Source organism: Trachinotus anak, unplaced genomic scaffold, assembly GCF_046630095.1.
Source record: "Trachinotus anak isolate AG129_WGS33_773 ecotype Australia unplaced genomic scaffold, CSIRO_AGI_Tana_v1 ptg000016l, whole genome shotgun sequence".
Classification (NCBI taxonomy): domain Eukaryota; kingdom Metazoa; phylum Chordata; class Actinopteri; order Carangiformes; family Carangidae; genus Trachinotus; species Trachinotus anak.
In genome coordinates this window covers 9,082,546-9,095,612 of record NW_027273867.1, presented here as the reverse complement: position 1 = coordinate 9,095,612, position 13,067 = coordinate 9,082,546, and the positions used below count along the sequence as shown (strand labels likewise).

The following is a 13,067-nucleotide window of genomic DNA, read 5'->3' as shown; positions in this document are numbered from 1 at the left end:
ATAACCTAACCCCTACCTATGCCCTGAAAACAGCCTGCATTTTAAAGCCATGTGCAGCAGGCTATCTTCTCAAAGACCACAGTGACTATAGCTATTGGCTGTTTCCCACAAGATTATAACATTGCCAGTGAGTACACATTTACTTTTGTGTACTGTCTCATGCCCGAGAGAGAAATACATGTGTAGTCACCCACGCAGGTAGTTACAGTATAGAGAACTGGTGTTATAGCTGGACATATGCACACAGTTTTTAGGCTGCTTCGGGGCACTGCAAACAAACTCAACCAAAGCCATGGGTTCTCAGGGAAGGATGACCTTTCCCTGCATGCTCCGCCGAGCAGCGGATACATCATGCTATGTTTGAGTGTGCACTCCTGTGTCCACTTGCGTGAATGGGTGCGCTTGGTTGTCTACTGTGTGCTTATCTATTCATGTGTCTGAGCGCAGCTCTGGTGTGGGAGTGCTGTGTTATCTGGAAAGCAAAACAACAACTTGTCCTGGCCACAGACTAGACCCTGTCTTTCTGCCCATTCACCCAGAAAACAAATAGAGGGCAAGAAGGAATGAGGGTAGAGACCCAAAAAAATGAGTGTGTCTTGCAGTGCTGTGCAGAGCAGACGTGCCTGGCAATGACTTGCGGGGCAATGGGAACTGTCAAGAGCTCTCTTAGCTCATGTCAGTTCTATAAAAAGAGAGAAAGAATAAAGAAAATATGAAAAATAATCCCAAAAAGGCATAGACGTGGGATCTGGCATCAAATATTAACATAATGGGAAGCAGGGACAGAGGCAGCTGGAAGAATTTCAACAACTACATCACTCTCTTAACCCAAACCACCAGTCACTGTAAGTTAAGAACAATATCATGCATGATTACACTCAAACTAAGTGTAAGGAGCTGGTGTTTAACTTCACACTTCTGATGAGTGTGCAAATAATTTAGATTTGTTTAGAAGTCAAAAACATTTAAGTGCCTCTATGGACAATAATAAACAATAATAAGACACAGAGAAATTGAGCCAGAAAACATTATTTTTCATCCCAAGTTATTTAAAAAAAAAAAGAAAAAAAGAAGCTAATTACTGATTTAGTGGTAGAGATGAAAAACTAACTTAAAATACTAATGCACTGTGCACAGTATCTGCATCTTACCCAGGGGTAGATAATTCATCAGCAGTTTCTGAAGAGTTGTCTCAGTGTTTCTGGGGTATTGGAATATTGATGTATAGTATGTGTTTGTGAAAGTCAGTGCACATGGAAGATGTGGTAGTATATGTGTGTGTGTGTGTGTGTGTGTGTGTGTGTGTTAGCATAACCATGTGTGTGTGTGTGAGCCGAAACAGTCTTCATTAGACTGACGGAGAACTGCCGCTCAACAATCAGCCATTAATTAAGTGTCAGAAGCATTTAACGGTCAGACACGCTGGCGGCTGATTCCCATGCAAGACACTAATAACAGCTACAATCTGCCAGAGCTGAGGCTCTGCTTACATGGACGTGCCAGACAGCATGCATTCTCCAAGACAATGAGCACATACACTCAGTAACATTGCAGCCATAAGAGCTGGGTTTCCATATAACGTTAACTAAGTTCAGGCTCTTGAACCTCACTCCAGTGTGAAGCACTTCTTTCTCTTAGTGTATCTGCCTGTGAAGGCAGATAAACTGGAGCAGAAGCTGCACCATCACATCCAAGATACATAAAGGAACCAATTATTGCTATGAGCAATTCCTAATTTGTGAAGGAAATAGATTGGAACCACTGTCTCTTTGACAAAATTAGAATGACACCCTACTCTTGTGAGGGCAGGTGTGTAATTAACAGTCCAACCAGAATCACCAGGGTTTTTTTTTTTGTTTTTTTTTTTTAGGGACTATTGTGTCCAAAAATGACTTAATTTGCTTTGGGTTTTTTTCCCTGAAAACAGTGATGCACTACATGCAATCAATTACAGGAACTGCACTAACATTTCAAAGTTCAAACGTTTTACCGAAGCTGGTGTTTTATAGATAACTGTAACAACATGCAGCAAAGGCTCAGAAAAACAAATAATAATGGCGTCAGTTTAAATAGGCTTATGGGAAAACATGCAGAAATTGCAAACTAAATACTGTTTTGTTAGTGGGCTTAATAGAAGGCAAGGCTGCACTGTTGAATTAGTTCTCACAAAAAAGAAAAAAAAAATCTATATAGCCCTCTGTAGAGGAGAAAAGTATAGGATGAAGATGATGTGGACCTGGTTGGTCACTGAGGACATGCTCAATAAAACACAAACATTTTTGTTTGCAGAAATTCCACATCAGGATTTCACCCACACAGTTTGGAAAATGGTATGGAAATAACAGCACTGAGTCACTGCATGTGCAAGAGCAGACATCGGTAAACAAAAACTGAATCTTAATACGCCTGTGGACATGGACACACACACACACACACACACACACACACACACACACACACACACAAAAATGGACTGTGGCCAAGTCTGGAGGCATCTACATGGCTCTAATGTTTCTGTTCGAGTTTCTATTGAACTCTTACATGGTTGCCATTTACAATCCAAATTGCAAAAGGCTTTTGGTGCTGCTATGGCAACTGCGCAACACCATTGACAGACTGGTGGTGTCTGAAAAATAATACAGGTTGTTAGGGGACTTGATGCCCTTTATACTCATTCATCTTCTGTCATTCAGTATTTACATCCCTTGCTGAACTCATCAGTTGGGCATATTCATTTTGTCAGGTATCCTTTATTTTTATTTTCTATTTTTTATATGAGACAAATGGGTTACATACACTGATATCTTACTGAGAAAAATGTGTTTTGTTCAATATATGCTGTGAAAATGTTACAGCTCCACTGAATTCCTCTGTTCAAGGTTGTACAGTCACATTAAAGGTCCACACCACTTGAGCAGCAATAGCTATAAAAGATGGGTCTGTGTGTTTGCATCAGTATGGAACAAACAGCCTGGGGCCATAAAAGAAGCTTTTGCTTTCATCTGGCTGTATGGTCATTCATTACAGGACTATCTGGTTATTAAGCAGGTACTGATTGCTGGTTGTGGTCTGGGTTCAGCTACATGTGCTCACTTGTGTCTTAGTCTACTGGAGAGCAATGCTTCCTGCAGAGCTATCAAATAATCAGCCAATAAGTGGAATTAAAACTAAAATATCTGTATTGGGATTCATTTCATAAAATGAAAATGACTTCTATCCTGCCCCTTTCATATATCCCTTTTAGACTTGCAGCATAATTAGAGGTTGAGTTGTCATGACAGCACAACTTGCCAATATGCCATACCTAGCTCAAAATTGTAAATCATTATTATTATTTTTTTTATCATCATTATTATTATCACTGTTCTCTGCTATCCCAAAACGGTTAAGACTCAATGGAAACGTTTGAGCAGATGAGAAAAAGCCAACTTCGGTTTGAAAATCTTGAGGAAATGGACGCAAAGAGGAAACTGATTAGCATGCACACACAGTGGCACTGGCCTCCTTGTTTTCACAGCTAAGAAACAACTGTTGGGCATATGTGCATGCATACACTTATGCACACATACACACAAAGTGCATTCATAACCTGTACAGAGAGCAGTCACGTTACTGTAGTTACAGAGTTTGGGCCTTATGCACAAGGCACACTAGCACACCATTTACCATATTAACCTTTATTTACCAGAATACTGTGCTGTAGTGAGGAGCACATCAGTTTTAAGTGTCAATTTGATTTAATCGATTATCTATTTCTAATCTAAATTATTCTCCATCCAAAGCATTAAACCCAATGTCACTTGAGGTATTTGCTACTGTTTCTATTGACAGCAAGCTCTCATGAGAGATGCACGGCAAACTGAAGCTAAGTGAAAGGCCAGCGGAAGGGCTGCTTAAACTGTATAAAAGATGAAGCTCAATGCCATATAATACACTGAAATCATGGATTGCAACCCATCACAAAATTCAACACGTTGGTATTGCTCCGTTATTAGCTCTGTCATTAGCATGAGATGAATTTAGACAGGAACTGTGACGAAAAACCTCCTAACCTCTAAAACTTGATCACGTGTTCTCTAGTTTCACTTCATTTAGCTAAGTTTCAACATAAAGTTGAAACTTGGTACAACTGAGGTGTAGGGAACAAACTGTTGTATTTCAGTACATTAACATATTGTATTTTCCACTGTGGCTTTTGTAATATAAATGTGAACATACACTGTGTATTCTGACATTTAAAATGAGCCAGAAAGTTAATAGATATTCATGGTCAGCAATTTATTAGTCCCTTAGTTCCTTACCCTGTTCATTAGTCCCATTACTGAATTAAGTAAAGCTAGCAGTTAATTAACAGAAGATTTATTTATGTTATAGTACATAAAAACACATGAAACCTGAAACCAGTAAGTTATTTTGATCCAAACTCGCAATTCCATCGTTATACAACTTATCATTATATGTGGTTTCTTTGATTCATCCATATTAAATTAACTTCATCTCCGGTTTAGCTCTATTTTAGCTGAGTCTGTTTGACACAACAGTAACAATAATATGACAATAGCCTGCAACTTTGTGCCAAACCTCTGGAAGCACCAGTTTAATCAATGCTAATGCTTCCTGACAGAGCAAAAGCTCCATAACAGCTACAAAGTCATCCGTGGAATGATGGGGCAACATCATGCATGTGTACAGCCAAATTCTTAATGAAATGTAAACAATGGCACACGAATATGTGTACATTCGTAAAAATAAGAAGAGAATAATTTGCAGCTGGTCAGACCACAATTTGTACTCATTATGGTAATTTGTGTCCACATGTTATTTACACATGTTCTTTATATTTGTTTTTGTTTTCTTCTTGCACAGACAATTTCTTCATGCTGGAGGCTACTGGTCACATCAAAAAGTGGACCCCATTATTAGTAGCCAAATACATTCTCTGAAGAGCAGGCTGCATTGCTAATACTGTGAGAAGGTGGCATATATTAATAGAGGCAAAAATAGGACTATAATAGGGCTGCTGAAAGATGCTGAATACGAAATCAAGGTCATTCAGCGTAAATTGCTCTTTGGCAAACAATTACTTTTGTGCATCTTTCCTAATCAAAGCCGATTTTACCAAAGCTGGCAGCAACAGGAAAATATCTCTTAGTTGCACAGCAGGTTATAAACCCCCCTCAACCCCTTCCTTTAAATTATACACACAAATTGGGCCATAATATACCCAATAAAAGGTGCATTAGTCCGTGGACTGTGGGATTTAATCCAGGTTTGTACTGTTGTTTCGCCTCTGTCATCACACTTTTGTTTGGCCAACTCCACGACTTACGGGGACAGGCCACATTTTTCAATTAGGCGCAGGACTCACTCATGCTTCACTGCTCTCTCATCACCCTCATCTACTCAGCCCCCACCTTCCTCTCTCTCATGCTAATATAAAGGAGGGGAGTGGGGGCGGCGGTGGTCGAGGGGGAGTAGATAGAGACACTATTGTAGATCAGCTCTGATGGATGCAGGAGAAGGCTGTGTTGCTGGGAGGACTCCCTCTGCTGCTCCTTCACTCACTCTCAGTCAAAAAAACGTGTCTACTTCTGGTGACTTATTGTTACAGCAAATACTTTTTGACTGATTCTCATTTGATTCTGTTAATACAGACGCATTAATAATTCCCCTCACACCTTAAATATACTGTAGGTGATGAATTTAAAATTAGAGAAACAAATACATGGAAGGCTGATAAAATATTGTCTTTTTTTTCCTATTTCAGACACCTGCAGTGACTTAATGCTGAGGAGGCAGACTGCTTGAGTCGTGCTGCAGGGCTGGCTGTGTGTGTTTTTTTTTTTTTTGTTTTTTGTTTTTTTCTTCGGCTGACCCAGTTGGGAGGCACATTGACTATGCAACTTAGACACAGACGGAAGAGAAACTTGGCAACACATGACTGGATAATCATCACGGTACTTTAATATTCAAGAGGGAGAGGGAGAGCGAGTGATAACATTATGGGAAAAGGCAACAAAATATGGGAGGCACTGAGGTTGAGATTCGCAGTGCAGATGGTAAAAGGGGAGAAGAGGACTAAGGAAGGAGAGGAAAAAGATGGGAGAGAAAACAGTGCAATGGTGGAGTGTAAGGAATGCAGTAAGACATGAGGAGATAAGACTTCTCTTCTATTCCCAGTAGATATTTTCAGAAGCTCAGCAAATGTTTCTAATTCCCTTTGCCTCCGTTAGCCTCCTTCTCTATGGCTACAGATTAAACATGAATAAAGAGTTTGGGAAGAGATGGAGAAGAGAAAGGGAAAAATAAGACAGAAAAAAAGGAGTCTGGTGGTTGCCATGGTGACGAGAGGGGAGAGATTCCAGAGTGGTCTCGGCCATTACGCAGTGTGTTGGGAGATGGACTATGCAGCACTTAGGCTTATTGCAGTGTGGGCTGAAACAGAACAGATATCTAATATAGACGAGATGGGCTCGCACCAAAATGGTGGATGGTGAGCACAGGCCTAATAAAAAAAGAGGCTGTAGAATGCTGAGGGTTTACTGCCAAGCGCTGTGCTGAGAAAAGGCAGCCGGGCGAAGGAAAAAAAAGGCATTTATCCTATTTGAGAGAATGGATGGATGTCCAGTGAGTTAAATCCACACACACAGTACCCAGTAACATCTACACAGAGACATACAAAAGGCACACAGACGAATGTATGCGCATAATGTGCACAGAAACATAATCTGAGATGCACTGATCCCCTGCAGACGACAGCCAAGTACAAGCTCTCTAATACTATAAAGCCAAGAACAACAGTTGTTGTCTTTGGCCATGCAGTGGCTCACATGTAATGGGCAGGCACAAGAGCTAAAGATAAGACAGTGGTTTCCTGCCCATTAAGCTTTAGAATAAAACAAACATAGCTGGATCTATTTCAACGATCTTTTGTCTAAAATAGGCTAAAGTCAAATCTTGTCCCCGTAAACACTCATAATTACAGATGTTTCCTCCAGGAGCAAAGGATAGTGTATGAATGTATAAATATTTGTATCTATTTTTAGCATTCATATATATTCACTGAATTCCAGATGTAGGTTGAAGTTTAAAAATAATCAAAACTGAACATCTGGCTGCTCACTTCTGACACACTGACTGTCACAGCAGCTGCATCACAGCTGTGACGTAACCAAGCAACACTGGGTCACGCCTGCTACACGCAGGTGGCATTCTTTACTCTTTCACACATTATTTGAAAGTTTGCTTTCTCAGAAGTAAACATTACACCCACCACTTGGACTTGCACAGTTTTGTTTGAGGGAAAGAAGCAAAAACAAAAAACAAAAACCTGACAGTGGAGAGTTTGTGTCGCCATATAGCACTAAAATTTTAAATTATGGGAATAAGAAAGATGCCCTGAAATAAACACATCATTTGACAGGCTGCTTATGGTATAACTTGGTCCATTAAAGACTGCAGCTAAGGAGGGGCTATTGACATGCCATAATAAACAGTGCTTTCTGTCAGACAATAAAATGAGATTATGCACTGTAGAATTCCATTATGCATATAGTCTTGTGGTTGCCTGTCCCGTTTTGTTGCTATAAAACAGGGCAACTTGTGCAGCTAGAAGAGAAGAAAAAGATTGGTCACACACTAAGTTATTTGTTTATGAGTATCTTTGGCTCAAATGGAGTGTAACAAACTGCTTAAATAAACAACAATTGTAGAGGCAGACAGAGAAAACCAAATGAGAAAAGAAAACAGAGCTTGAGCTACAGATACCAGTAACTCCCTGAGAAGATACACAGTGAGATCTCTGATTATGTACAATCTTTGGTTGTTGCCTGTTCTCAAACTTGTTCCCTGCTGACCAATGTGCACTATTTCTAACTGTGAACTAATCAAATCAAAGCAGAACAGTGGCTGTATGCCAGTGGCTTCTGGTCAAACCGACTTTATACAAAGCAGCACAAAGCAGTGTGTCCAGTTCTGTGACATCTTCCTGGTGTTTCTCTGCTTCCTGGGTAGTTCAATAGCAGAAAAGTTATTTGAAACTTCAAATGACTCCTGCCGACAGCAAGTATGAGACTGCCAAAGAAGAAGAAGAAAAGCTCTATAGTGGAAATGGATGGGGCAAATTTTAATTTAAAACTTGAAAATCTGCTCTAATCTCTTCACTAAATGTTTCGGAGGTGACTCAACACTATACACAAACATCACAGAAAATGGCTAGAGTTACATATTTCTTTTAAAGCACCTATTTATTTTTGTCAGCATGGAATATACCCAAAGGCCATTGTTTGTTTGTTCAGCTGATTTTAAGCTTTATGTTAATTCTAATCAGTAACCAGATAAAACAGGTGTAGCCACAGGGTTGATGTTCATTATCTCTGACCTTTGTGCCATGGAGCCTTGTGGGGTTTGGGTGGCACAGAGAAGTCAAAGAAGCTACTGTACGTGTGCCATGAGGAAACTGACGGACAACAAAACAGAAAGGAGGGAAGCAGAGAAGTGTTTGCGGTTCTGCCTTATCTGAGGAATAAGGAACAGTGCACCAAGATTCATACGTGCACGCGCTGTGTAATAAAAAGCCAACTGTGGGTGGTCTCCCATCCATTCACTTGCAGTGAAATGATGCTGTGCTTTGCATATCTCCTCTAACCTACAGGGCAGCGCCACATGTCAACACAGCGGGGGCCTTCCTCTTTCCCCATGTGACACGGGTCATTGCAGTTGGTCTCGCCACTGTCGTATGAGGAGGGTGACAGGTAATTATGGCTTTGCACACATGTCCCCTGGTGCTCAACAGGCTTAATATCCTTCACCCAGTCTCCCTGGTACCAAATTCAGCACAGGATTTAAGATTTACATTATTGTATAGTATTAGCTGTACTGATGTATGTGTATGTCATAGACCGCACAATGTCTGCATTGTATATGAGTGTATATGAGGACAAAAAAGAAAGAGAAAGTAGTATCTCAGGTAGTGAAAGTGTTCAACCTCACAAAATCAATAATTCACGTCGTTCACTTCTATAGTAACCTTTGATTAAAATATTTCCACAAACGTACTTGCAGCAAGCGACAATTTCATCATGCAAGGTCAGAAGCTTGACAAGTCTGACAAGTTCTGTTTCCACTGGTGAGAGGGAAAGGTGCCCAATGCCCCGATTGCCTCCCAGTGGAGCTAACAAACAGTCTCTTTGCTCTTTTATCTTTGGTTTTATCTAGTCACGGAATGTGGTCTTGGGCCTCCCGAGTCGCTTGATGTTGCTCCAATGAACCACATCCCGAGATTCACAATATCTCAAAAAGACTGACAAACTCCTGTCAGGTAATTAGCCTAATTAGTCACTGGCTTGTATTTCCTTCTCCTCCCCAGGCTCGCCTTTCCTCCTGTGTGGGTTTGAAGAGTGCCATCATTAATATCATCCCACCACGGGTCATAAAGCATTCCATGTCACCATGATAAAGGTCCCTGTCCTGGCCTGGGAAGGGAGAGATGATAACCTATCTGGATAGAATGGCTTTGAATTAAACCATCTCATGATACAATTAGTTTAGAGCACACTGCTACTTTTAGTCTGGAATATGAGTCGCGGTATGCACCATATTCTCTCCTTCACGCTCCGTTTTCTCCCTTTTGTTAGAATATTTGAGAGGTTTTGCTGAGTAGCATTGAAGCCTGTTTCCTTTGAACTAAGAAACACCAACAGGAGTGGGTGAAAGATCGCATCATATTTAAAATTAATGGCATAAATTACTGACATGAGAGCAGTGATGTAGAAATGAATTAAGGAGGATCTGACTTGAATATGAGTCAATCAGTCACAAATCTGTGAAGTGACTAGTGTGGCTTTGAGAATGACCTTACGTTTATCACATCCACATTCATGCTGCAGGACAAAAATATAACTGTTATATAAACATACAAAAATAAAAACAACATAGAAGTTGTGTTACCTTCATAGACAGCTTTAAATCCCTGCCCGCTGACGGCGTAGTCAGACAGTAGCCACAGTGTAAGCCTGGAGCCGGTACTCACAATGGGTGAAGGCAGCTGGAACCCCGTTAACCTGAAAACAAATGGACAGAAGGACAATAACGGTCAGACCGAAAAAAAAAGATCCAATCAGCAGCACAGTTGGTTACAAGGTCAGGTATGAAGCCCGCTTCCATCAAGCCAGCTGTTCCCTCAGGCATTCAAGGATAACTTTTTGTGTAACGAGGCTCTGAATCATCCACAAATTATGAAAATGCCAAGACCTTAACAGGACAAAAAAACCTCAACAGATTTCTCTCCATCAGTGAAGACAGAGTACCTGCAATCGTTCACCCACAGTGAATTAGAAACCAACAGACGAACAGGCAACAAACATAAAAATTGCCAGACCCTGAGTAAACATTTCTAATAACCAACCAGTGGTTTTTATATGTGGAATTTAACTGGAACAGGGAATATTGGCTATTTATAGCTGCAGGCTGCAGCTCAAATACACGACCGAAGTTTCCTTTTCATGTTGAATGTCTCTGTTTTACTGTCACTGTAGCACAATAACAACAAGCTGCTTGTAAAAAAAAAAAAAAAAAAAATAGGCTAATTTATTTGGAGGTTTGAGTCTCAATTTTTCCGCTTTTGAATTGGCTGCTAGCTAACAGTAGGTAGCCCACTTTGCTAACTAATGCTAAGCGGCTAATATTAATACTTCTTTTTAAACATTCAGCGACCTCACCTCAGTAATTTGGCTGAGTTTATCGCCTGTGAACCGGGGCCGGGGCCTCCGGGGCTCTCCTGCCTGTGCAGCGGTCTCTCCTGTCAGCCGCAAGGTCAAGAGGAGCGACAGTCGTCGTCACGGCCGCTCATTGAAGCGTCTACCTGTCAGCCAGGCTATCTCCAGCCTGAACGCTGTCACATGAGATTTAGCTTCAGAACATGTTCATTCAACTTAATTGATTGGGTGAATTGAATAGAAGTTTTTCCGGTTTAAAATGAGTAAGATATATAATATTTCTATTGCCATCTAGAATTATGATCTAATATAAGTTTTACATAAAGTATGGTCTCACTCATGTGTTATCTTCGTTCAAATTTACTTTTTGCTTCTCTGTTCTTCAATCACCCTGTCAAACTATTGTCAAGTAATCCTGATTTCCAGAGGTAAAAACCAGACAGAATCACCCTGTTGGGAGATGTTTAATAAAATACTGTAACAATGAATTTGGCAAATAAAATCTCTGAGGGACTTATAACCACTGCACTAAAATGATGTTGGAAATAAGCTTCTGTTTTGAGTAATGAGCCCTGCCTTATTAGCTTTCAGCAGCAGCCTCACCACGTTCAGCTATTAAATCCATTTCATGTTTTCCACCCACATACCGGCAGTACTCACATGGAGGTGCACATACTTATTAAAAAAAACAGGTGTCCACCATTCATTTGTTGCCAGTCACCACAGGTTGAATGTGTGTGTGTGTGTGTGATTTACAGATTCTGATAAAAGACAATGTTGCTCATCTTACTTTTAGCTCATCCTTGAAATTCCCTTTCCCAGGTGTCATTTTAATTTTCATTCTCTGTTCCCGCATTTCCTCTCTCACTGCGTGTGTGTCCCACTCTTTACAGTCTATTACATCCCTCCCTTTTATCTCCAGGTGTTAAGAGAGGCCTCGGTGTTTCACTTAATCCTTAAGTATCACGTTGGAGGTTGGGGAAAAAATTGCAAAACACCAATGCGGGAAAGATGAATTGGACCAAAAAGGGAAGAGGACTTTAATATATGCATGATTTCACTCCTCTCCGTGAGATTGTCACGGTGGGATATCAGCTAAACGATGGGACACATGTTCATGCAAATAGCCTCTTCGCTGACCGCAAATTGAGTTGGAAGGAAGCCATCTTGGTTCAGCAGCGCACTGCGGGGAAGGCGGGTGAGGGGGGTGGTTGATAGAGGGTATGATGGAAGGGCTGAAGAGGTGGGGAGGTGGGAGAGGAGGGGTCTACAAACTGAAAGAGATTCTTGCCGAATCCAAATCACGATCATCTGGCTTAGGCCAGATATGGCCCTAAATCATTTCTCTAAACTAAGAGAAAACAAAATGGATACCTTGAGAAAACACACAGAAACAGGCTTCACATGCGAAGGGGAGATTAAATATTGCCATGAGATATGGGCTGTGGCAATCTGAGACATGCAGCCGGTATTGTGAAAAAGCCAGCCGGGGGATTGCCTATTATCAAGAGAAAGATTTCAACTGAGCGATACAAATAAATAAAAAAATAAAATGGATATTCAGCACAGGTGTCTCAAGTGAGCGGTAAATTGATGGAGGAAGGATGAACGAGATTGAGGGGCAGGAAGAGAGAAAGAGATAAAGAAGTTGAGAAAAATAGCACAGTTACGGGAAACTGTCGGCTGTTTCTGCTGTATGGGAAGCTGAGTAATCTCTGAAATAAGGGCCTCTGAGGAGAAGAATAGGTGCATTTTCGCATGGCTGCATCCACACTGAAGAGTATATGCTGTATGTGTGTGTAAGTGTTTGCATAAGTGCATGTGTGTGTGCATGGAGGGAGCAGAGGTCTATTAAGAGGGCTTTCCACCTGACTGGCCTCAGCATCATCTCAATGAAGAACCTCTGCTTCCAATTATCCAACCACTACCCATGGGAATGAAAGAGGGGGGAGACAGGCAGAGAGGGAGACGGACTTTGTGCGCAGAGAGATGGCTGTATGGGAAAAAGAGTGGAGATATTGTAATGAGGAGATGTCAGTGCTGAAGAGAAGGTTGAGGGAGGATGGAATATGAAAAGTAGGGAGGTGAGAGAAACCCATCAGTGTGTGGCAATGTGAGAAGTCCAACTATGAGGCCACGTTGAGTTGAGGATGAGTCATGGTGAGAAACTCCTTCATTAGGCTTACAGCTATTCAGGGATTCATGCTCTCTCTCTCTCTCTCTCTCTCTCTCTCTCACAAACACACAAACATATATGCAGTGTTCTTCATTTGAACATTTTTGTGCATGTGTGTGTGTCTGTGATCTACCCCTCCCCCAAATATATGTGTGTTTACAGCTGTAATCAGACAA

At 41.0% G+C, this 13,067-nt stretch overlaps 1 protein-coding gene across 1 annotated transcript in view; it reads right to left on the bottom strand.

Annotated features, from left to right (window-relative positions):
• The window catches only part of csmd2 (CUB and Sushi multiple domains 2), a 229,383-nt gene that overhangs the window by 180,278 nt on the left and 36,038 nt on the right, over window positions 1-13,067 (bottom strand). The window contains exon 3 of the mRNA XM_071499949.1: window positions 9,949-10,061. Within this exon, the coding sequence (XP_071356050.1) occupies window positions 9,949-10,061 (113 nt within the window). The remainder of the gene's footprint in view (window positions 1-9,948; window positions 10,062-13,067) is intronic.